Here is a 27574-nt window from a genome sequence, read left to right as displayed (position 1 = left end):
ATGCTCTAATGTCATGCTGTTACCATTAGAATTGGGTGGACTTAGGGGACGTCCAAATAATCCAAATTCAAACCATCGGCTTTCATCGAGATTCCTACTCCAATTATTGTTTTGAATTCTTTCATGATTTTATCCAATCCAACTATAGTGCTGGCATGAACTCGGAATCAATAGTATCGTATTCTATTTTACATTTGTGATTTCCCAACCTGAGGTCATTATGCTGACATTCTGGAAACTCATTAAATCGGTCAGTACAACTAAACAAAGGCAGCGCGGTCCAGGAGCTGACCAGAAGCTGATGGATGACTTCGTTTTATTTAAACATCTTGACCAATTTTTTTTAATGCTACATTTTTAATATAAAAAAAAGTGTGTCAAAGGTCGCCGACTGTGTTGATTAGACGGCTGATAGCAATGCAATATCGGTGCTGTTGAAAACATTGGAATTTCGATATTCTCTCTCTCTCTCTCTCTGTCTTTCTCTCTATCTCTCTCTTTATACAAAGTTCACTTCCTTTTCACCCCTCATTTTCTTTATTTTTTAAATTCCTAAACTTGCAACAACTTTTTATTTCTTATTTGAAGTAAATGCTATTTAAATAGTACATACATGTAATAAAAGAGCACTACAAGCAGACGATGTAAAAGTGAAATAGTTTGTTGGATGTTTGACCGTCTGGTCATGGCTTAGCTACCTAACAAGGAGTCTCTGTTCGAATCCCGAATCGAAAAGAGCTGTTTTTGTAAACTTAAGATAGAACTATCTCTGTGGGTATGACTGCTTGTATTTATTACATCGGTCACTGCATGGATAAATCACCATTGTTCTTTTTAGAGACGTTCAACTCCATTGAAATTATCGGAGGTTGAGAAAAATGTTTTTAATTGTCATCAAAACTATAAAGGGCAGATAAACTCAAGTCATCAAATCATGGTGCTCTATTTTTTGAAAGAAGTATCAAATTTCTTTAAATTATTATTAACGATCAATTCGATGGTATGTAAGTATAAAATTGTCAATATAAAATGTAATTAACTTTATCACATTAAACTGACCAACAGAATGAACCAAGAAATAGTAATGATAGTCCATTCTAACCATTTTAAAGTATGATAGAGACAATTTATGAAATTACAAGCCAGACACTTTTTATTCCACAAGGCGTGACATTCTTTGTACGTAAAGACGTTTACATTTAAACGGTTATAATAGGAATCCATGAAAGTTGGCTGGTTAATGCGCCAACCAATATATTTGTTTCTTGAAACCAATTGTCCTCCATACAAACTATAGACAGTTCCTTACGAAAGAATCCCTATATCAAGGACTTTGATCGAGTACGTACACGCGTCTACAACCAACGGAGGACAATAGTCAACCTCATGATCAAGTTTGAACAATTTCTGAACAATGTGCACCTTAATTGTTATGAAGGAACTTACTGTGTTGTCTTATTTGTTATTAGCAATGTCATCTTCTACTAAATAAAAAAAAAGGTTTATGGACAACCATTTAATGTTTCTGCGAAGAAGATGAATGTATCAACAGTTGTTGCTGGCTTGGGCGATTTAGTCTGCAGGCATACACAGATTGGTTTGTTACCTGCGAAATTTAATAACATTCTGAATTAATATGTAACACTATAAATAAAACTAAAAATCATGACGTTTTGACTTTGCAAATCTCGAGGACCTTGTTGTTGTTTTTTTTTATGCTCTTATGATGTATGTGTGTGTTGTTTGCCTAGAAGTAGCGTTTGTTCTCTTGGAAATGTAAGCTCACATATACACACAAAAATATCAGCATCTCTTGGGGTGTGTGGCTGTGGCAAAAACCGCTTGGCTACATAACAAGGGCGCACGAGTTCGAATCCCGACTTGATTTTCACAAAAAAGATTGAACAATAGCACACTGAGCATGCTGTAACCATGAAAGGAGAGATATAAAAAAAAACAATTAAAAACAAGTAGAAACAAAAATTTTGAAGGAAAATTCCTCCTTTAATTACTTGTTCTCTTTCCATGACTTCTTGGTTACAATGGTTAAGTCCGGCGCTGATATTTAATGTTTGCAAAATGTTTGTAAAATGTTTTACGTGTTTCGAATGTTCCTTTAGAGTTGAAAATAGTTTACTTCCCCCCCTTTTGTTTTTTCGTGGGGTGACTATCAGCAGAAATAAGAGAGTGATCTTTCCTTTACTTCTTCTTCTCGTCCAAACTGTTGAGAGAAGATGAGAATTATATAAATAGATACTTGAGTAAATGTATTCATGCATTCTTCAACAGCTACTAGAGCAGGCAAACTGCTTCCTTTAATTCACGGTCTCTTTTAGTCACATCATTTCTAGACATTGATCGAAGAAGAGGTTTGCGCCCAATCCCAGACTTCATACATGGCGAACAGGGTTAGGACTCATGACAAGTGTAGACACAGTTCAACGCAAATACTTTATCAACGCGAATACTACTTTATCAACGCGAATACTACTTTATCAACGCGAATACTTTATCAACGCGAATACTACTTTATCAACGCGAATACTACTTTATCAACACGAATACTACTTTATCAACGCGAATACTACTTTATCAACGCGAATACTACTTTATTAACGCGAATACTTTATCAAGACGTTAATTAAAAATCGGTCGCTTACCCACACCTAGTATCGACGACTCAGCTTTTTATGTCTAGTGAAGGGCCAAAGTTAACTAAAGAGTCACATGCCTTTCACTTACCTTACTTACATGTGGCCAGCACAACGACCAACCGCCTTTATTTTTCCCCAACTAATGTCATGTCCCCATTATAGCTGGGTGGACCCAGAGGCTCCCAAACATCCCGAAATAAAAATCCCAGTCTTCACCAAGATTCCAACCCGGGATCCCCGGTTCGGAAGCCAAGCGTTTTACCGCTCAGCCACCGCGCCCACTCCTTTACTTTTGGTTTAACTAAGCTGTTAAAAGCTGTTTTGAAAGTTTGCACTTTCCTATTGGCTGTTTTAGTTGTTCTCCAGTCCCGGCTCCATAAAGCAAAACGGCCTAAAAGAGATGAATCTTTGTTGTCAGGGAAATTTCTCTTGCCATCCAGATTTTCTTAAGCTGTATGAAGGCGACTGTTGCTTTTACAATTCTTGTCTGGACATCCTCATCTGTTTTACCTGTTTTATCTATGATGCTACCCAAGTAGGTGAAGGATTCTACTTTCTCCTAGGGACAGCCATTCTAAATGATGGGTTCTGTGCTTGCTGAGTTAATCCTTTTCCCGCATTTGTAGAGGAACTGATAAAGTAAGATTCTGGTTGAAGTTATTGTGCCAATTTCTGCACTTGAAGTTCGCAGCATTGGAAAATTTTGCTATAATTATTTTATTAAGAAAAGACATTTAGATAAGACCACGCTCTTGGTGTCCACTGCCCACAGGTTTCAGGTCAGAGCTTCGACCCCTGTAACGATTGGTCTCTGTACAGCGCGCATACCGCACGACCTCGGAGCCATCCACATCAAGGTCTATTTATAACTTTAACTGTCGAGGTCTTGATCGTGGTAAAATCGTGGTAAAATCAGAGTTGATTAAGCTAATAGAAAACAAATGTCATAACTCTGCTCATGGTTACAAACATCCTAAACACGCAAACACACTCCATAACGATAATACTTTTAGTTGTGAGATCATTTTTAAAAAATTAATAGGATTACGTTTGAAAAAAAAATTCTGGTATTTGTTTATAGCTGAGACATTCTTTTAGGATGAAATATTCATTCATTGTGTAATTCTAACTTTTGGTATGACTTTCCAGGGTACATCAACAACATTCACCGTCCAGACAACATCCTTCACATTGTGCACGTACCGGAAGTCCCTGGTGATCTGAGCAAGGTCATGAGTGAGTAGAAACGAGTTAATGTATTCAGCTGCTTTAGTTTTTTAGTACTTAGTCAGTCATGAAAGAATGATATGTTTTTAGGATGGTACCTTAGATTTTATTGTCTTGAATGATATTTTTTTTTTTGGGGGGGGGGGAAGTAAAGTTCCCCTTTCAGACCTTGTGGTCTACAGGGCAGATGATGTAAAGGTCATCTGATTCTGTGGCCTACGGTTAACGAGGGTGTCATGTGGCCAGCACAACGACCAACCGACTTTACTTTTCCCCAACTAATGCCAGGGACCCACTAGAGCTGATGGACTCCGAGGCGAACAAAGATCCCGAAATAAAAATCCCAGTCCACACCATGATTAGAAACCGGGACCTCCGATTGTATTTTCTATTGAAATGGTACATTAAATTTGTTTTGCAATCTTTGAACTTCTGCTTCGTTTTCTTCATAATAAAAAAAAGCAGAAATCAAAAAGTCAAAACTAAAAGTAAAAACGTGAATGATATATTTCAAGATTGAAGTTCACAAACAGCAGCCTGGCTGGTCAGCAGAATTAATAGATCGTCATGATAATTACTAAATGTTTGACCTCCAACCTTTGCCTCTTTTCAACCTTTATTTTCCAATGCCTAACGAATAGGAACATTTCAATGTTTAAATATTATACTGCTCTAGAAGTAGGAATGAATTCCAATTTGTATTTCACATTAGACAACGTTGCACAGAGTTATTGTCAGTTTTAATGAACTCCACCCCCCCTCCCTCATGAGCTTCAGATTTAATCATTTAAATTTTCTTTCCTGTTGTTCCTGTCGATAATTAACTTTATGAAATTCATTACGACATAGAATCAACACTTTTGAAATATTTACACAGGTATGTGTATAGTTTTTGGTTTTGGGTGCGTAGTATCGAAAATTAAATCTTTCATTTTTTTTCCCATTAAAAGAAAGAAAAATGAAGTTCCGTCCCTAAAAGTTTATTGATAGACTTAATCTTTTTCTTATCGTTTGATTGAATTGTTACAGTCAGATCCTTCCATTGTGAAGTACAACAGTTACCGATGCAATACCAGTTTCATTCAGTTGTGTATATAAGATTCAGTGTAGCCCAGTAAACATTGAAATAGAGGACAATAAAAACAAAAGACTATTCCAATTCTGCTCCCTAAATAAACTTTATAGAATCCTAAATGCTGCTGGCAAAATCATTGGCAAAAAACAAAAGCCATTTGGGCAGTTGTTTGAGACAAACATCTCTAAAAAAGCTAACAAGATCCTCGAAATAAAGAATCACCCTTTGTGTCAGGATTTTGTGATTTTACCATCACTAAAGAGATACAAGACACCGATAGCAAAGACAAACAGACACAAACATTTCCTTACGGATAATATTATTATTATGTTAGAAATGAACGAGTAGTCATTCTCTGGCGCTGCCAGGGTCGAGTTTCGCTAAAGAGAAACAAAATTCATCGTAGTCCCTTTAACAGTTTCCACTGAGGAATTTTCTGGTGATGTGGCAGGTCTGCAGCAGTACCGCCCTCTGACAGGCAACGAAGATGTTCCTAGGAATGTTAAGGGCCTTGAAGGTGTCTGTGAGGTCAGTTGTTATTATCCCCTCGGTTGATATAACAATGGGGTATATTGTTATTTTGGACAATTTCCATAGACGCTTAATCTCCAAGCCTAGGTTCCCATATTTTCTTTGTTTTTCTATCTCAGTTTTTCTTAAATTATGAGACAGTGGTACGGCGATATCGATAATGGTAGCGGTTTTTTATCGATGAACAGCAGATCCGGGCGATTGAAATCTACCGTTTTGTCGGTCAGAATAGGCCTATCCCAGTACAGCAGATGTTCAGTAGACTCGAGAACCTCTTGCGGAGAGTATTTATAATAAGGGGGAGTGTCCTTACCGATCAATTTGTACGTCAAAGCCAGGTGTTGGTGTATTAACTTTGCAACTTGGTTATGGCGACCTAGGTAGGCTGATTCTGATAGGGCTGGACATCCTGCCATAATGTGTTCAATTATTATTATTATTATTATTATTATTATTAATGTCATGTAAGAAGATCTCACTGGGCGTCTGGTTTCTGAGAATTAAGCTAATGAAGATCACATTTAGTGAGTTTTTCTTTGACATCTTTTAGCATGCTCGTTTCTTTTGAAGCACTTATTTCTTTGTCTGCTCTAACCATAAAAAGTTGGCAGACGTATTTTAATGTGGCTTTGACCAGGAAGCAAACAAAATTGGTTTAGTTCCTCAAAAAAAAAAAATATGCACAGACATGATTTTTGTTAAACCAATTGAAAATAGTAGAAGAAAACGGGTCATTAGGTTTAGAAAGTATAGTTCTCAATCTCCAAAGTCTACTAAGTATTGGATCTGATTCTCGAAGCAAAAAAAAAAAAAAACGAAATGGAGATTTAAAAATATGAAAGCAAAGCCAATAGTAGGAAAAATTAAAATACCGATAAACTATACACTTGTAAAACCATATTGGCATAGACCTAAAACGAATGTTCATTTTTACAATATCACCACAAAAGGCAGAGCCTTGGACCTGCTCCAACATATATTCTAGAACCTAAACAGTTGATTTATATATTTTTTTATATCGCTAAGAAAAGAACTACTAGCTCAATGGCCACACGGTAAAAACTCTAGTAAAAAATGAAATAAATTTAAATTTGGCTATAAATTGGAGTAAAATAAATGTGGCGTAATAAGCCGTAGTGTACCGATAACTGAGTTGTTTCTTAAACTTTTTGTTGCCTTAAAGTTTATTGATAGATTATCTAAGCTATGCTTATGTTTTTATGTAGATCTAATATAGTAGATCTAGACTAGCTCAAAAGAGTTCTAAATCAAAAGATGGCTATTCAACGAAAGTAGGCCTACCAATAAATATTTTCTCAGTTATACAATGCCTACTGGCCTAACGGGTAGCTTCGTTCGTTCAAGGAGCTAACAATAATCATTGGTACAAAACTGTCCAGTACAACACAGGATTCTTGTCTTGATGTAGTATTGTTACTTGTTTGTTTGTTTGTCTATATCGTCTAGCAGCGAGTGTGAAGGTTCAAGAAATCACAGAAGCAGCTCGTCATAAGATAGACACCATCAAAGACAATTACCTGGAGTGGGCTTTTCAAAACGGGGTAAGTAGCACCAAACAGTTCTCTATTTAAAGTATCTATAGATCTAGTTTATCCTTGAGCGTCTTGTTTAGTCCAACGAATAATATACTCATAGATCTAGTAGGCCTAGTTACTTAGTCGTCGAACTTTGACTAGAAACTGACTGACGCCCTACGCATTTCGTCTTCGATACAATAAAGTTGCTTTTATTATTATTATTCTCATGCAGTAAAATGTGTCAATGTTGCCAAGGCAGATGTTGGTTTGTATTCATGATTTAATGGACTAAAGCCGCCGAGTGAATCTTGCTCTCTGCTGTGGCCTCCTTATGTCGCGGAGTATGGATCAGCTCATAGATATAATGAGATGAAATGCTGAGTATTACCTTTTGTCGGAACGATGGCGCCCATACAGCAGTCGAACCCACTTCCTGCAGCTGATGTGGCCAAGGGAAAGTTTGGTGTTTTGGATTAGTGGCGTCGGAAGTTCTGGCAAGGTGTAGATGCAGAGAATTCAATTTTTTTTTTTTGCTACGTGAGTAACCAGCCAAGTCTAATGAGTATCTCCTGTTCAAAGATTACTGGTTAAGGTTCCTGACACTCTCCTTTGTCCCCTTCTCCTGTCAGTGCAAACAGTTCAGAGCCAGACGTGAAGGCCAGACATTGGAATGGTTGTCAGAGGCAATTTGAGACGTTTGCCATAGGAAGATAGTGGGGTGCATGGTGGAATGGTTGTCAGAGGCTATTTGAGACGTTTGCCATAGGAAGATAGTGGGGTGCATAAAGCTTATACCCATTACCACTTCCGGCAATAGCTACCTTACGGAACCACCTAGCGCTTGATACAAATCAGCTAACACTAAAGATTTTGTTTGCTAAACAACTAGTTAACCACAGACAATATCGAACACACATATAAACTCTATTTTACTTTTGACTAGCGCGACTATAAATCATATCCTGATCATAGGGCCTACATTCTTCTACAGTAGATACAATTATAATTTCAACAAAATAATTATTGTGGTGCGAGGAAAAGATCATATTATAATTGCAGGGTTCTGAAACAGACATTTCACTGAAACTTATTGGAGTGAACAAACAGCAACTATCATGTGACATGTTTTAAAATGTACAACAATGATCCTTTAAAAAAATATGGTTAGATAAATCTTCCGTCGAGCTTACTGAATGAAACAGATCACGACACACTCTGCCAGGTATTTAAGTTTGGCTACTCCTAAAAATAAACAGTCAAGACAAGATCGTCAGTTAAATAAATAAGGTCACCGACCAACCCCGATTTGTACACATTTTTCGTGCACATAGCTGGCATGTCAAACTATTTTTCTTAAGTTCAAGAAATGAACAAGAATTGAAGTGAAAAAATAAATACATTTCTAAGTTCATTCTGCCAGATTGGCTTTCAACTTAATAAACTAAACTTTGGGAAAATCTTAAAAGTTATTCAGTTTTTTCGTTCCGGCCTAATCCAGACATAATAGCTTTACGTGTTTCCAAAGATGAAACGTGATTCTCGGAAATAGAAGAAGGCTTACAGTTGAACAGAAGGTGTTTAAGAAATGACGTCTGCCCGCCCGTTCCATTTTTCTTGTAGCAAATTAAGTGGGAAGAAAGATCTGCATAGCAAGTTGTCAATGTTATAAAAGCTTTCTGTACACAATGATCTTACCCTTCACATGGCATAACTACTTCTTGCTTGAGAAGTTTCTCTAGGTTTTTCTCAAGCTAGATTCACAATTACTATATAACTATATATAGTTAGACAATTTGAGAAAAAAGGTATATTTTTTTTTGTAAACCAGTTAGAAACTTTTAGTAAAGAAGCTGGCCCTTTTTAGTAAACAAGCTGGCCACTTTTAGTAAACAAGTTGGCCTTTTTTAGTAAATAAGCTGGCCACTTTTAGTAAACAAGTTGGCCTTTTTTAGTAAATAAGCTGGCCACTTTTAGTAAACAAGTTGGCCTTTTTTAGTAAATAAGCTGGCCACTTTTAGTAAACAAGTTGGCCTTTTTTAGTAAATAAGCTGGCCACTTTTAGTAAACAAGTTGGCCTTTTTTAGTAAATAAGCTGGCCACTTTTAGTAAACAAGTTGGCCTTTTTTAGTAAATAAGCTGGCCACTTTTAGTAAACAAGTTGGCCTTTTTTAGTAAATAAGCTGGCCACTTTTAGTAAACAAGTTGGCCTTTTTTTAGTAAATAAGCTGGCCACTTTTAGTAAATAACTTGGCCTTTTTTAGTAAATAAGCTGGCCACTTTTAGTAAACAAGTTGGCCTTTTTTAGTAAATAAGCTGGCCACTTTTAGTAAACAAGTTGGCCTTTTTTAGTAAATAAGCTGGCCACTTTTAGTAAACAAGTTGGCCTTTTTTAGTAAATAAGCTGGCCACTTTTAGTACCTAAGTTGCTGTAAAAGGTTAAATGGTGTAATGTTGAAGAATGTGAATGTCGTGGACTCCTGGGTTCGTGCTTCTTGGAGTCACACTTGACACGTAACCAACACAAATGGTATAGAATTGAATGAGTCCAATTTTGCAGACAAGATTTATTTTACAAAAACAATATGTTGCACACTTCATGGTAGTTACAAAAATGATCCAATGAATAGAATACAGTCGCTTTCGCGTAGCATCAGATATAATATATTAAATAGACTAAATCTTATTAAATCACATCCGCATCACAGCGGGTAACAATAAACTTCAAAGTAACTACTTGACTCTCTAAGTCCAGAGAAAGACTATCAAAAGACGTGTACTGTCTCAAAAGACTACTGGCTTCGACTGCCTAAAAGATACTACTTAACTCAAAGTTACTACTCCGCTCTCTAAGTCACTACTGTCCGCACCGGACCAAAAGATACTACTGTCATTCTTACTTCCTGTTTCTATATCAGGAGTTTAATGTGTCTTTTCACCCTCTTAATCTGAGGTGAACAAATAACAGGCAATGTCAACCGAGACTGTGACAGTTGATCCTGTTTTGTAAACAAGCTGACCACTTTAAGTTAACAAGTTGGCTCTTTTTAGTAAACAAGTTGGCCACTTTTAGTAAACAAGTTGACTCTTTTTAGTAAACAAGTTGGCCACTTTTAGTAAACAAGTTGGCTCTTTTTTTAGTAAACAAGCTGTCCACTTTAAGTAAACCAGCTGTTCACCTTAGGTAAACAAGCTGTCCACTTTAGGTAAACAAGCTGTAGACATATGTTAAATAAACACTTCGAAAAAAATAAATGTTTATTTCTTTAAATAAAACTTTTATTATTAAAACAAAAATATATTTTACTAATATCAAATAATTTCTTCTCGTTCGTCTGACCTAATTTCTTACATAATTTTATGTATTTTAAACACTTCAGCTGCATCTCCATGTCGGACGTAAAACAATAACATTACATGTCCGTTTATACGTAGAGACATCTTATTCTAATAGTCTGAAAAAATGAGACGCCATGTTAGAATTAGACTGCCTTGTTTTTGCTCTCATCTTTTCGGCCTCCATGTTTTGGTTGATTTTGTCTCTCGCATCGTAAATTTTGTGGGAACCATCTGGAAAGAGGCTCTGAAAGTCGCCTATGACTTATCTCTATGAAGAGAACTTGCCGCCCTATATTAAATCTAAAACTTGTCCTAAACTAGCTGTTCCCTTTTGAACCTTTTATAACATTTGTCAGTTGGTTTTCATCAAGCCATTAACAAAATGAAACAGAAATACTGATTGGTCAAGTTTAAATACAGCCGAAAACAATTTAAGAAAAAAAAAAACAGCGGGACTCGAAAATTTTGGTCCTAATAATTGGCTGGTCTCATTAACCGGATGCGACTGTAAAATAGGATTTGATTCGATACTTAAACATTTAACCGAATAGTCTGATAAACCGGATTAGACTGTATACTCTTTATCCCTTTTAAATTTTTAATTTGTTTTTTACCGACAAGCTCCCCCTCCCCGTTTACTTCCAATCACCTTCACGGCTTTTTGTAGTATAGTTTTTGATATATAGTTCTCTATTCACTATTTATCTTCCACCATTGAAGACGTCTAAAGCTATACAGTTGGTCACAAGTTAATCTCAGCCATCGTGTATAATGTGTTATAGTATCCGCTACCACGTGGAGACCATCTGGTGTGATGGGCTGATCCGTCTGAATGTTGGATATGTATCTATTGGCCATATAGCATTTCATGCAAATGGACCGTGTGAGGGGTCGGGTAGAACAGTCTTTAGGTAGCCGCTTTACCATAGCAGGGTATTAATACCCAAATAAAATAGTTCTAGCATACATGTAGCCATTTTGTTGTTTCAATATTTAAAAGAGAGTGACACAAAAATATATTTTATCTATCTATCTATCTATCTATCTATCTATCTATCTATCTATCTATCTATCTATCTATCTATCTATCTATCTATCTATCTGTCAATCTATCTATCTATCTATCTATCTATCTATCTATCTATCATCTATCTATCTATCTATCTATCTATCTATCTATCTATCTATCTATCTATCTATCTATCTATCTATCTATCTATAACTATCTATCTATCTATCTATCTATCTATCTATCTATCTATCTATCTATCTATCTATCTATCTATCTATCTATCTATCTATCTATCTATCTATCTATCTGTCTATCTATCTATCTATCTATCTATCTATCTATCTATCTATCTATCTATCTATCTAACTATCTATCTATCTATGTCTATCTGTCTATCTAACTATCTATCTATCTATCTATCTATCTATCTATCTATCTATCTATCTATCTATCTATCTATCTATCTATCTATCTATCTATCTATCTATCTATCTATCTATCTATCTGTCTATCTCTCTATCTATCTGTCTGTCAGTCTATCTACTATCTATCTATCTATCTATCTATCTATCTATCTATCTATCTATCTATCTATCTATCTATCTATCTATCTATCTATCTATCTATCTATCTATCTATCTATCTCTCTATCTATCTGTCTGTCAGTCTATCTACTATCTATCTATCTATCTATCTATCTATCTATCTATCTATCTATCTATCTATCTATCTATCTATCTATCTATCTATCTATCTATCTATCTATCTATCTATCTATCTATCTATCAATCTATCTGTCAATCTATCTATCTATCTGTCTGTCAATCTATCTATCTATCTATCTATCTATCTATCTATCTATCTATCTATCTATCTATCTATCTATCTATCTATCTATCTATCTATCTATCTATCTATATTACATTTTTATTTGTCCACGTTCCTACTCAATGCCTCCCATTACCTGTAATCTATTTAATATGATATTTATATTTATCAATGACTCCACATAATTGAATATATAAAGAAGGAGATCAACTAGTTTGAATTGATCAATAATCGATAATCTATTCTCACCGTTCAATTTAGAACAATGGTTTCAATGGAACTCTATGCAGAATGTAAGTCTTGAAAGAAAACTACCTTTCTGATTTATTGGTTATTTGCTGTAAGAACCGTGCAGAGTTTGTCTCCTTTGTCTTTAGATATGTTTAGCTATTCCAGAAAATAATTCGTCATTTCCTTTTTAGTTCAAGTAAAGTTATTGATTTGTTAATATGGACATTAGAAGTAATAGTTGCTTGGAAATTTAACTTTTCTTCTCTTGGTTCTAGGCAGTAAACAATCAACAGTTTCAGCTCTTGGTTCTAGACAGTAAACAATCACAGTTTCATCTCTTGGTTCTAGACAGTAAACAATCACAGTTTCATCTCTTGGTTCTAGACAGTAAACAATCAACAGTTTCATCTCTTGGTTCTAGGCAGTAAACAATCAATAGTTTTATCTCTTGGCTCTACGCAGTAAACAATCAATAGTTTTATCTCTTGGTTCTAGGCAATAAACAATCAATAGTTTTATCTCTTGGTTCTAGGCAGTAAACAATCAACAGTTTCATCTCTTGGCTCTACGCAGTAAACAATCAATAGTTTCATCTCTTGGTTCTAGGCAGTAAACAATCAATAGTTTTATCTCTTGGTTCTAGGCAGTAAACAATCAACAGTTTCATCTCTTGGTTCTAGACAATAAACAATCAATAGTTTTATCTCTTGGTTCTAGGCAGTAAACAATCAACAGTTTTATCTCTTGGCTCTACGCAGTAAACAATCAACAGTTTCATCTCTTGGTTCTAGGCAATAAACAATCAACAGTTTTATCTCTTGGTTCTAGGCAGTAAACAATCAACAGTTTTATCTCTCAGTTCTACGCAGTAAACAATCAACAGTTTCATCTTTTGGTTCTAGACAGTAAACAATCAACAGTTTCATCTCTTGGCTCTACGCAGTAAACAATCAATAGTTTCATCTCTTGGTTCTAGGCAGTAAACAATCAATAGTTTTATCTCTTGGTTCTAGGCAGTAAACAATCAACAGTTTCATCTCTTGGCTCTACGCAGTAAACAATCAATAGTTTCATCTCTTGGTTCTAGGCAGTAAACAATCAATAGTTTTATCTCTTGGTTCTAGGCAGTAAACAATCAACAGTTTTATCTCTTGGCTTTAGGCAGTAAACAATCAACAGTTTCATCTCTTGGCTCTAGGCAGTAAACAATCAACAGTTTTATCTCTTGGCTCTAGGCAGTAAACAATCAACAGTTTCATCTCTTGGCTCTACGCAGTAAACAATCAACAGTTTCATCTCTTGGTTCTAGGCAGTAAACAATCAATAGTTTCATCTCTTGGTTCTAGGCAGTAAACAATCAATAGTTTCATCTCTTGGTTCTAGGCAGTAAACAATCAATAGTTTTATCTCTTGGTTCTAGGCAGTAAACAATCAACAGTTTTATCTCTTGGCTCTACGCAGTAAACAATCAACAGTTTTATCTCTTGGTTCTAGGCAGTAAACAATCAACAGTTTTATCTCTCAGTTCTAGACAGTAAACAATCAACAGTTTCATCTCTTGGCTCTAGGCAGTAAACAATCAACAGTTGAAGTCTCACGTTATGACCTCGCTGTCAAAGTTGTTGGAAGACTTGAAATGGAGACTTTGTAGCTTTGAATTTCCATCGCTCTACGTCGCTTTTGCCCCTTGCCCTTTGATCCTGTTCATTATTGAAACAGATGCTGACCTTCAAACTTGTTTAACACTGCTTTGCATAGCTTAAAGTCCAGGCTGACAGCATGCTCAGTGCGCTATGGTATAAGCTCTTTGGTAGACCAATGGAGAGGGAAGGGGGTATCTGGGAGAAGATTTCTGTGATACCTTTTGGCTCTCTGCAAAAACAACTTTGCAACTTTAATCGAGTTGGGATTCGAACTTGCTAGGTAGCTAATCGGTTTGTCCCAGTCGACCACCTATCTCATTATTTTAGTGATTAACAGAGGGTCCCATTATCTTTGAGAGAGTTTTTGTTTATTCACCTCTTTTGTTTTTAGTTTGAAAATTCAATATTTGGTCTCAACTCAGTGGCTCGACCGCTTCCCTGGCAATTACAAAGCTGCCTTTCTAATGACCCAAAGCTGTTTGAACAAAGCCCTCCCTTATTTTAACTTTTACTTTCACATCAAAACAAAAGACAGAGATCGATCTGGCCTTTGTTATTTTTTTATATCTTAGAAGTGTTCTTTTTTTATTTTTGCTCAGCTCAACATACAATCCAGGGATTGTTTGTGTCTGTTGAAGCGACTCGTCCCGTCTTGTACGAGACAGCCAACAATCAATACAAAGCAACAAATAAAACATAAAAAAAAATATTTTCTTAAAAAAACAACAACAAAGCTTGTATTAAGTGTAATGGTATAAATGCAATGATCAGTCCTGTAATTATAGAGCTAGACAGAAAGAGTGAGTGAGTTTGAGAAAGAGAGAGGGAGGGAGAGATAGAAAGAGAGCAAGAGGAAGAGTGTGAGAGGAAGCGAGAGAGAGAGAGAGAGAAGACAAAGAGAAAGACAAACTAGAACAACAGAAACCGTTGCAATGGAATTGGGCGTTGGATACGTCTTATTATATTTTCTAGGTTAAATTTGATGACGCAATATCCAGTTGTATGCTGGGAATTTTGTTTAGATTTAGAAATCTCAGACTTCCTGTTTACAGTTGTGACGACCCTTTCTGTCCCTACTCGTTACGACCTCATTTTATTTCACTTTATCATATATCACTATATGTACCAGTAGTATTACATTAGCTCTTTGCGTCTAGTGATGATTCTCACTCTTGGTGCGTGGCATTACTTTGTCTGCATAATTATTAGAGTACTTTGAATGTGTATAAATTAAACTAATGATACTAATGTGACAACATCAATAACCACATCATGAGTACTCATGAGCTCAACATCTCTAATGAATACTAATATCTAATATTCTAAATCGATGGCCACTTTAATATCATGTAATAAGTGTAATAATTGATTGATGAATAAATTGATAACTGCAACAATTGCTTATTAATAATAAGGTTTGTCTTCGAGTCCGAAGATCAGTGAGGAATGCAGTATTTCCCGTGGCTGCGCAGCCCCAACTGTGACCTACATATTTTGCCACATCCAGGGCAAACATAACAATTGTTCGCCGGTGGTCGAATAAGATTTCCTTTTCGCCGTCTGCGTTTGTCCTCGGCAGCGGATTTTCTTTTGGTCTCAAATGTATATTCTGCGGCCTTTGTGAGTGACCTCCAGCTGTCTCGTTCTTAGGTCGCATGCAACCAGGTGCTCTCTTCTATATCAGCTAAGGCTAGTTGGCGCCTAACCTGGTCTTTGAAGCGTTTCCGTGGGGCGCCTCTGTTACGTCGACCACCTTTTAGCTCACCAAAAAACGACTGTCTTTGGCATACGTTCGTTCCCCATACGGGATACGTGCCCTGCCCAGCGTAACATAAGAAGTCCCTCTATACTGTCCAAACCGGCGTTCGCAAGGACATCGCTGTTTGTCGTGTGGTCTTGCCACCGTATGTCCATGATAGAGCGCAAGCACCTTTGGTGAAAGCGCTCAAGTAGTCTTAGTTGTTTTCTGTATATTGTCCATGTCTCAGATCTATATAGAAGGGTTGAGAGAACTACTGCTTGATAGGCATTGATTTTCGTAGGAAGATGGAGCGATTTATTCCGCCAAACTCTCGCCTGAAGGCGTCCAAAAGTGCCACTGGCCCTGGCCAGAAGGTTATTAATAATATAGCTATTATAACATAATAACATAAGACAAGTGTCTTCTATACAATGTAATAATAAAACTATTGTATCTGTTAAGATAATAGAGATAAACAATAAAGATATATTGAACAAAACAACAAATAGTCACCCATGCCAGTTAGACCACCACGGCTACTCCCTGCACTGGACCCAGCGCCGCAGACTGCATTAGAGTTCAGTACCGCTGTCTATATCATCTGATGCCAACAACTGTATGTCGCTCATCGTCTTGCTAACTGGTCCTCACCACTGTCGCTAACATCTATTCAGTCGCTCTACACTTAGACTGTCATAGACTCAAGACTGACTTTTACCGACTCAATACCGTTACTTCAAAGACTTAGTCCACAGCTTGTCATCTACCGACTCAAACTGCCGCTGACTTGGACAACACTGACTGTCAATCTAAATAGATAAATAACCAAAATGTCGCTAACAACTAGCTGAAACGCATTTCTATGTATTTATAGTCGACACATCAAATGCTATAATCAATAAAAAGCATGTTTTCTTAACCTGGTCCCTTAGAAATACTTCCTACATGTTGTTAATTGTCTCTGGCAAACAACTCACACCTTTTGGAGCCAAGATCTTTCAAAACAGACCAGTTGTGCTATAAACTTAATTTACATTTATTATCTAGAAAATACATTTCAAATCTGCCATTTTCTTTATTAATTGGCAAATATATATTTTTTTCATGTAACCCTGGCATTCAGAGGTTTGTTTAACAAATGCTAACTCCGCCAAGGCAGGTCGAAAGCTTTTATGAGAAACGAAAAGGGTTTGGCCTGGCTCTATTGATAACACACTGTAAAAATAAATTTAGACAAAATCGACAAACAACAAATTTAAAGATAATTTAACATGCGGTGAAAGGGCGCTGGGCTAAATCCGACAGGACATGCAATACCAGATACACAGCATTCCTTTTTAATAGATGCGATGGAAACTGTCCCAGCTTTTAAAAGGATTGGACACATACCGGCTGGACATGCTTGGGATCTGCGATTCATGTGTACCAGCTTGAAAGAGGTCGCCTATGACTTATCTCTTGCAGAGAACCTGTTGCACTATGTACCAAACAGCTTGGCAAGTTATGTTCTTTTATTAAGTGAAGCGAAACATTTTAAAACGTTTCCGCTCGATTACCAACGAACTTTATTATGCAGCAGAAGATCTGCATACTCACTCTCCACCTCAAAAATCCTTTAACTTTGCGATGGCAATGTATTCTTTAGTTACAATGGAGTTAAAATATCATCACCAATTCCATTACTTTGTGATCTTTTCAAGAACATAATGCTTGCTGCTGAAAAATACAATGATAAATAGATGACTTGGAGTAGAGAGAAACCCGTGTCGTGCACGTACCTGACTTTTTGCTACGTCTGTTAAAATCAGACAATTTTTTGCATGGAAATAGATATTTCGTTGTGTTGATGAAAATGTGTAGGATCATAAATGTAAAATATGCAGAGAAATATAGACCGATCTTAGTTCATTGTTTTATTTGTTCATTAATTTCTATCATTCTGGCGTAATGATACGGGCCACACAACCACTCCGGCTGTGGTAAATGTGTATTCTAGTAATTTCGGTAGAATTACATGTTTTACGAAGCACTAAATTACAATATTTGCTTTTCCACACTTTTGCCCTTTGATTACAATAAACGCAATTACGCAATACCTCTTTAAGACATTTGGTGGAGAAAATGACTAGCGCAGAAGTCATGCACTTTGCTTCATCCTCGTCGTCAGACCACTAAATGGTGGTAAAAAAAATAATTAAAACATTTAGTTTACTTTACAAAAAAAAAAACAACTGTTGTTCTTCTACTGCTCTCTTTGTCTAATTGATATCCCGCCAAAAGAATTTCGGCGCGCAGCTATTTGACAGAGATTACGTGATACACATGTTTGCCATGGAGAATCCGTGTTATTGTTGATTTCTGAAAATGTGCCACTCTCTTTATTGGCTTATATTTTGTTTTTTTTTCAAAAACTTAAGAAGAATACAATATTTTTTTTCATGTCTGCACTATAAATTTCGTAGAGCCTCTCTCATCTCTACCTATCCTTAAGTCTATTGGACCGTTGGGGCACCATGCAGGACTCGTCGATAGTTTTTCTCCATTCTTCTGTCTTTGGCGTTAGTTAGAATCTCTTTCAATGGCATGCCTCTGTTTGCGGACACTATTTCTAAAGAAATGTCCAGAATACTCTTCTTTTTTTTTTAAAGGAAACCTCAGAATTTGCGCTAATCCATTTTTTTTTAAAAAGGAAACCTCAGAATTTGCGCTATTTAAATTTTAGCTTTGTCAGGAATCCTCCAGTCTCTTTCGTGGGCTTTCTATTTATATTATCATGGGTTCTCACACTACACAAGTAGTAAATTAGATTTATAAGATATATTTAGGTTCGCACAACAAAATTTGAATCTAGCCAGGTTATGAACAAAGAAAACAATAAACTAAGATCGGTCTATATTTGTCTGCATTTTTTACATTTTAGATCCAACACATTTTCATCATGAAGTATAAAAACTCCTGCAAACAATTTCTGCAAACATCTACATTCGTAACCTGTCATAATTTTTTTCATTGATTATAGCAGTGGTGCCCAACCTTATACGGCCTGCGGGCCATTTTAATTTCCGACACTCGTGTCGCGGGCCACATTAACGACAGATAAAAAAAAAAAAGAAATAGAGACTAAAACATTTTAAATAGTTTTATCACAATCCCATGTATGCTTGTAGATCTACTTACACACAAGTCAATATGTAACAATGGTTTCAGGCGTCTTGTAACTGAAAGTTTTTCCACTAAATTAAGTTCTTGTAAACATTGTGACCATACCCAGCAATTGTTTTCGCAAATGTGCAAGGTTTATGAGGATAACAAGGCGTAGAAATCTATTGTCTGTATTGCTCGAAATTTCTCAAGCAGGGAAGTCTGGCTTTGTAAGTCAATCAGTTCCAGATGGTGTCACTCCTCAGCGGCAATAGTAATTATTTCGAAATCTGCTGCTCTGTCATTTAGTTTTGAATTTGGATTTTCACTTACATCTTTCACTCATTTTGCAATTTTCATGGCAGAAAAGCTGAAAGCTACAACTTTTGTTTTTTCTGGACAATTTTATTCCATCTCTGCCAGCAATCACTTTTTTATGCTTCATTTCTCTTCTTAAAATGTGATCAACTCTGTAGTCTCTATTACAGCCGTCTCATTTCTTGACTTCTTGGTCAATATTTTCGCTAATCGCTAAAGTCTACAGAACTTTTGACGTAACTTTCCGATCTTTTCTTTGCGGCTCAAGACAACAATGCCGCAATATTTTTGTAATGGTTTGTTTTAGAATGCATTTTATGTTATGTTACTTAAAACATTACTATACAGATCAAACATATTGACTTATTATGTTCCACAAAAAAAAAATCTGTCCACTTTTCCTGAAAGTTTCAACTTCCAATTTTGTTTCTTCGACCATCCCATTACAATAACGAACAAATGTTACATGGAACGTCACCAATCATGTTGGTGTCAGAAGAACACGAATCAAAATGACGCAGAAAAGATGCGCTGTGTTATACACATGAGATGTCAAGGACACGGCTAGCTCAAGACAGCCGCGGAACTATCCAAGACTCTAAAACAACTGTTAATTCTTGTCGCCGAAAAAACAACAACTTGTGTTCGTATAGAACAAAACAACAACTTGTGTTCGTATAGAACAAAACAACAACTTGTGTTCTTATAGAACAAAACAACTTGTGTTCTTATAGAACAAAACAACAACTTGTGTTCTTATAGAACAAAACAACAACTTGTGTTCTTATAGAACAAATCAACAACTTGTGTTCTTATAGAACAAAACAACAACTTGTGTTCTTATAGAACAAATCAACAACTTGTGTTCTTATAGAACAAATCAACAACTTGTGTTCTTATAGAACAAATCAACAACTTGTGTTCTTATAGAACAAATCAACAACTTGTGTTCTTATAGAACAAATCAACAACTTGTGTTCTTATAGAACAAATCAACAACTTGTGTTCTTATAGAACAAATCAACAACTTGTGTTCTTATAGAACAAAACAACAACTTGTGTTCTTATAGAACAAATCAACAACTTGTGTTCTTATAGAACAAATCAACAACTTGTGTTCTTATAGAACAAATCAACAACTTGTGTTCTTATAGAACAAATCAACAACTTGTGTTCTTATAGAACAAATCAACAACTTGTGTTCTTATAGAACAAAACAACAACTTGTGTTCTTATAGAACAAATCAACAACTTGTGTTCTTATAGAACAAATCAACAACTTGTGTTCTTATAGAACAAATCAACAACTTGTGTTCTTATAGAACAAATCAACAACTTGTGTTCTTATAGAACAAATCAACAACTTGTGTTCTTATAGAACAAATCAAAAACTTGTGTTCTTATAGAACAAATCAACAACTTGTGTTCTTATAGAACAAATCAACAACTTGTGTTCTTATAGAACAAATCAACAACTTGTGTTCTTATAGAACAAATCAACAACTTGTGTTCTTATAGAACAAATCAACAACTTGTGTTCTTATAGAACAAAATAAATCACGTCACTACTACAAGTCGAAAACTTAGAATGACATCCATCACAGAAAAAGTGAATCCTAAATCCTAACATAGAAAATACATTTTTCAACCTTTTATAATTTTTTTCTATTTCCTATTTTTTGTGCCGATGTTTTAGCGGGCCGGTCTGAACTACGTCGCGGGCCGGATCTGGCCCGCGGGCCGTAGTTTGGGCATCACTGGATTATAGTATTCTCAATTAGCGTTCATATTCTTAATAACTTCAATATCATAATATATAGTTCTTTCCCTTGGTTCGTTGAGTTTTTATATTTATACTAAGTCATATTTGACTTTGATTTACTAAGTTTCAGACTTACCTGCAGAGAAAATTAACTCTTCAATCCCTGCCTACACCTCATGCAGAATGACAGGGGATCACAGGGGATGACTGGGGATGACAGCAACGAGAGTCGAACTCAAAACCCAAATTATAGGCCATTTTTTTTCTAGTCATACAAAGCGTAAAAATGTATAATGTTTTACATGTTTCGGATGTTCCTTCAGAGTTAAAGATAATTACTTTCTAGTCCAAACCTCCCGCAGGACGACGGGGGATGGGAGCGGGCAGGGTTTGAACCCGGGACCATCGATAAATCTGAGCGTCAGTCCAGCGCGCAAACCGCACGACCAGGCAGCCATATATATCGACTCACTCTGTGTATGTCTGGTCAAAAGTTTATACACAGTATTTCTCCCACATCCAATCTCGGATTATGCTGAAATTTTACATATTTATTTCTTTTACCTGACAACACAAGAATCAATTTTTTTTTTTAATTAACAAATTAGTTAATTAAATATTGGTAATTTTTTTAATGACATCTTGAACAAATGAAAAGTTAAACGTTAAGGACTCTTGAACCATGTGGGAACATTTTTTTATGCATTTAAAATCTATCATGTAAGCATTCACAAAAATACCCCTTCCTTCCCTTCCTCTTTCCCAACTGGTCGAGACAAGTGAAAAGATAATAGCGCATTCAGCAAACTAAAAGCTAATGAAAAACAATTGGTAAAAACATTTCTAGTCGCACAGATTTTTTTATGTCCATCCCCAGACAGACATAATTGCATGGCTGATCGAAACTAATTGATACAATTACACTTAATATAAGTTTTGTTTTGAAGAAAAAAATATTTCTTTTTAAGTTATTCTGGTTTCTATGCATTTAAAGTAAACAAAGAGATATAGAGATGGTACATGCGTACATCTCGATCGCCCCTTCCCCTTTCGCTTGCCTCTGACCCCACATGTCTTTTGCATAAAGCAGAATATTCAAATCGTTATGAGCTTTTTTTTAAATTTTGATTTAAGTATTTTTTCTTTATTCACAGATCCCAGAGGCCAAATTTGCCAATCCACACGGTAGTGAACCTTGGCATGAGATTGTGACGTATGCAGAGAAAGTGGGGGCAGGCCTTATAGTCATCGGCAGCAGGGGTCAAGGTAAACTGAAGAGGACGATACTGGGAAGCGTCAGGTGAGTGTCTGTTGGGAGAAGTAATTGAAGTATTCGACAGGTACGTCTTTCGGGAGACAAGTGGGTTGGTTAATTAATTAAAAACAAGTCTTAATACTTTAAGTGCCTAAAAATTGCCCGTGTAACTTTAAACAGTTTCTGATTCACTTTTGCCATCTTTTTTTTTTTTTTTGACGTTTCCTCACTCAAAGTTACATCATGCGTTATAAGGGGCAGATAATGTATAGCTCTAGACGTGATGGCAGAGGGGGGAAACGTTTGACTTTTTAACATAAGGGTGTCATGTTCAAATCTCAGTGAACACTAAGAATTTTTTAGCCACAGGATTTTTAGTACTCCCAGAGTTTTCCGATTTCTAATGAGTGTCTGCCACATGTTCTGGAAGTAAAGGCGTTTTGGTCGTGGTGCTGGCTACATGAAACCTCTCGCTATCTGTCGGTCATAGAAACAGATGAGATTAAAGATAGGAAGGCCTGAAAGTTGTTCATATACTTAACTTACTTTTATCAAGCAGACTGTTTCCGCGAAATCTTTTCCATCCCCCCTTTTATCATTCATACTATTTAGTACATATGTATTTTAGTGTACATCAGTATTTTCCAAACTTTCCCAAACTTTTTCCTTAACGGAACACTTCTCACATTATGAGTAATTAGCGGAACACTTCTCACATTATGAGTAATTAGCGGAACACTTCTCACATTATGAGTAATTAGCGGAATACTTTGCTTAGTTTTTAGAGATTAATTCAAGCGATGACCTACTAGTTCCAGTATTTAGGCCACATGGAACCCCTAGTTAGGCCTCACGGAACTCTATGATTCCGTGGAACACAGTTTGGGAAACATTTGGTGTGCATGCTACATTTGTATGATTCCGTGGAACACAGTTTGGGAAACATTGGTGTGCATGCTACATTTGTATGATTCCGTGGAACACAGTTTGGGAAACATTGGTGTGCATGATACATTTGTCCTACATTACATACCGGGCGAATAAAGAACACATCTTCAAGCTGATGTATAGCTATTTAAAATTTCATGACTTTATAGATGAAGATCTATCATTGTCAATACGGCAGTTACTTTAAGATACTATATTTTTTTTTTACAAAGCTTATATTAACTCACTCTGTCTGTCTGTCTGGTAAAAGTTTTGTACACGATATTTCTCCCACACCTAATCTCGGATCAAGCTGAAATTTTGCACAATTATTTCTTTTACATGACAACGCACAAATCAATACATTTTTTTAACCAATTATTGTATTGTATTGTATTGGTAATAAATTGTTTTGTTTGGTATCTCGAACAAGGGAAAGAAATTGTAACTGACTGAAGTGGTGGTATATGCTGAACTAGTCCCCTTTATATGTCATCGTCTAAAGCTTAGTGAACCTAAACCTGAAAAATAGGACGAGACTATAGAAACAATAGATAACTATATACAATCTTCCATACTCTTAAGCTCTCCGCTAGCAGAGTGCTTACCGCGCTAGCTTGAGAAGCCTCAGACTGATTGAGCCTTGAGTTTAAATTCAATTCTTCCCCCCACCTTTTTTATTAAAAATGCTTTTTTATTGTTAGATGTATTACACATTAAATTACACGACTGATTGAAACCAGCTCTTAATATAAGTTTTTGTTTCTTTTAAATGATTTCTAAAAATATATTTTCTTGTTTACATATTTTTTTAAAACAAACAAACCACGGTTTAATGACTTGAAACCTATGTACCATTTCAGTGACAGTGTGTTACACCACTCTGACATTCCAGTCCTAATCTGCAGAAGTAAAGATTCCAATTCAGTCATCGTCAGTCACTGACGTCACACACAGTGCCACCTGATGTTGCGCAAGTCCTGTGGATAAATGGATGACACGTTTTCATAACTTTAAAAAAAACTCATCACCATCGCTATTTTGTGTGTCGCTTTGTGCGTGTGTGTGTTTGTCTGACTTAAATGCTCATTAAAAACAAGAAGATTAATTGTCAAATGTTTGAATATTTTACGAAATAAATAAATAAGCTGAATAACAAACTTACACATACATGTTTAGATGTTATTTCTAAATACAAAAATGTGTTGTGTTAGGTTCTATTTTTACAAAGCTTATATCAATTCACGCTGTCTGTTTGTCTTTCTGTCTGTCAGTTAAAAGATTTGTACACGTTATTTCTCCCATACCAATTATCAGATTAAGTTGAAACTTTGCCCAACCATTTATTGGCATAGATAAAACATGAAGAAATAAAAAAAATAACCAATTAGTAAATTAATTAATGCTAATTAATTATTTTGTTTGACACCAACACGTGAAATTAATCCTTCGGTATTCAGAAATATGACTATATTTGTTGGGTTTTGTCCCCTCAGTTTATTGTACACATTATTTATCCCACACCTATTCTCAGATCAAGTTGAACCTTGTAATAATTATTTATTGTACTTAACAATTAAAGTGTCAACCAATTAGTCAATCAATTATTGGCATAAATTATTTCGTTTGATATCGAATAAGGGAAAAACGTCTACACTATTGAGAGATATAGGTTTAAGTGCCAAATTATTCCCTTATCAAAATAGGATTTTAAAAAAATATTTCACTTGTTTTGTTTATGATTTAGATATCAAAAGAGGGGGGGGGGATGACGTCAAGTTTTTTTTTTATCTGACATAAACTAATTTTTTAAAGTGATTATTTCTCTTTAATAGTGTGCTTTTACTTTTTTTGATGCTCCTAGCATTTCCCGTATGGGAAAGCCAGAATTGATTTTGTGCTGCCTGTCTGTCCCGTTAAGGTCTTAAAAATATAAAAGAGGTATTGAAATTCCATTCCTAACATTGCATGCATCAAAATAGTAACGATGACTATAAATAGATAAACTTGTTCAGATAAGCCAGAATTGATTTTGTGCTGCCTGTCTGTCCCGTTAAGGTCTTAAAAATATAAAAGAGGTATTGAAATTCCATTCCTAACATTGCATGCATCAAAATAGTAACGATGACTATAAATAGATAAACTTGTTCAGATAAGCCAGAATTGATTTTGTGCTGCCTGTCTGTCCCGTTAAGGTCTTAAAAATATAAAAGAGGTATTGAAATTCCATTCCTAACATTGCATGCATCAAAATAGTAACGATGACTATAAATAGATAAACTTGTTCAGACTTTGTCTTATATTTTGTGTCCTCTCTGTATAAGTAAAACTGACCGCAGGACCACTTGCTAATTACTATCTCAAAAACACGTTATAATTTATTTTTCTCTCTAGCCATTTGCCATGTTTTAATTTGTGTATGTATCCATTGAGAAAATAGTAGAGAACAATGGAATCATTGAAATTAAAATAACTATAGTTAGAATTAGGAAAAAAATGATTCGTTTTTATGTCCACAATTGATTCATAAATATGTCAAACTAATCACAAATTTCAACACTTTTTTAGAGCTCTTAAGTACCATTAGCTTTTTTTATTGCCTGGATTAAATATAGATTTTTAACATGGTTTGGACGACAATAATACTATTCGGGCTTTGTAATAAAAATAGTGCATATTTACAGATGATTCCTAATTCCAATATATCAGGGCCGGCCTTAGGCATAGGTGAACTATTTACAATACCACAGTTCCACAATCCCAATACACCCTGTTATAAGACACTAATCAAAGACACCCTGTTATACGACACAAGTCAAAGACATTCTGTTATAAGACACAAATCAAAGATACCCTGTTATAAGACACAAGTTAAAGACACCCTGTTATAATTTAAAGACACCCTGTTATAAGACACAAGAAAAAGACACCCTTTTATAAGACACAAGTTAAAGACACCCTGTAATTAGTCATAATTTAAAGACACCCTGTTATAAGACACAAATCAACGACACCCTGTTATAAGACGCAAGTTAAAGACACCATGTAATAAGTCATAATTTAGAGACACCCTGTTACAAGACACAGTTCAACGAAATAAAAAGAAATCGAATGTAAGCTTAACTTTATGTTGAAAGTTTAAAATCTCTTTATGCGTCCTTTTCATGGCCTTACTCTCGCCAGACCTGACATTTTAATCGTGTCACTGTGACCTAAACTAATGCTTTGTAAAAGTGCACATGTCTGCGTGATGTAACGACTCGTAAAGCTTGACCTAATTAAACCATTTTCTTTGATGGAGTTTGAATCGGCTATTTTTAAACGGATTTTACTTTTCACTTTTTAGCTTTCGGTTTATGTTTTAAAGAGCTGGCTGAACAGGTAATTAATGGTAACATTAGACTAAATCTAATATGTAGATAATCTACGAGGGTGTCTATCTAATTAGCTGCACAGATGTCAAGTAATAAAGAACGACTGCTTTTAAAAGCAGTTTACACAAACCTGAGTTCAATGCTGGATGCTTAACATCTCAGAAAAAGGATGCGTTAATTATGCATACATCTCGGACAAGTCTTATGTCTGTTATAGCGTCTACACATCTCTCCTCTCAGACTTAGAGACTGAGCTTCTAAATCTTATACACTAGCCCCCCCCCCGCCCCCATCCTCCAGACTGTAAACATATCTGTGAGCCAATTAGCCCACTATTTCCATCATACAGCTAACTCGTCCACAAAGCTCTAGTTGTTTAGACAAGGCGATACAAAGACCAAACCAAATAAAATACTGAGAAAGACACAAGGGTAAAGGCACACTTATTATTTCATACGCTAGAACAAATTCGTACAAGTGCCATTAGAGAATGGAATGAGTGGCCTGAGCCAGGAAAGCCAACGACTTAGCAGAGTTTCACATACATGATTTGCCTGATACATGAAATACGTAGGGCTTTATTATCTTCTTTTTAGAGTAACGTCTGTAATATATAAGATAAGATCAGATAGAGATTCAAGAAATAACAATTATAAGAGAAATAGAAAGAGAGAAACGAGAGAAATAGACAACGAATAAGACGTGTCAAGTTTCTTAACTTGGTGTAATAACGGTCAATCCTCATCTGAGTATTTAAACTTAACAAAAAACACAATTAACCTCCCCCTTGACTGCTCTGTTTCTCGCAGTAAAAATGTTTATGTTCATTGACATTTGAGAGACCAAAGTGTGGATGGGGGGGGGGGGGTTGAATGAGGATAAGTTGGGGATATCAAGCTGAACATATGTTGTGGCAATATGTTTCAATGTACTGCAAGAAAACAAATGGTGTAGTTAATAGCGGCCTGCTATGTGAACTAG

The 27574-nt window shown here is 35.7% G+C and overlaps 1 protein-coding gene across 3 annotated transcripts in view; it reads left to right on the top strand.

The window, feature by feature from the left end:
* LOC106073989 (universal stress protein YxiE-like) overlaps positions 1-24383 on the top strand; it is a 61037-nt gene extending 36654 nt beyond the window's left edge. For 2 of the 3 annotated variants that reach the window (XM_056027206.1, XM_056027205.1), the window contains 4 exons: positions 3804-3890; positions 6955-7049; positions 22192-22337; positions 24083-24383. In XM_056027206.1, coding sequence (XP_055883181.1) covers positions 3804-3890; positions 6955-7049; positions 22192-22337; positions 24083-24164 — 410 coding nt within the window. In that variant the 3' untranslated portion in view covers positions 24165-24383. The remainder of the gene's footprint in view (positions 1-3803; positions 3891-6954; positions 7050-22191; positions 22338-24082) is intronic. The other variant, XM_056027207.1, reaches the window with a different exon arrangement.
* Positions 24384-27574: the final 3191 nt, after the last annotated feature.

The sequence above is a fragment of the Biomphalaria glabrata genome, chromosome 4 (assembly GCF_947242115.1).
Source record: "Biomphalaria glabrata chromosome 4, xgBioGlab47.1, whole genome shotgun sequence".
Classification (NCBI taxonomy): Eukaryota; Metazoa; Mollusca; class Gastropoda; family Planorbidae; genus Biomphalaria; species Biomphalaria glabrata.
This window is presented reverse-complemented; position numbering and strand designations above follow the sequence as displayed.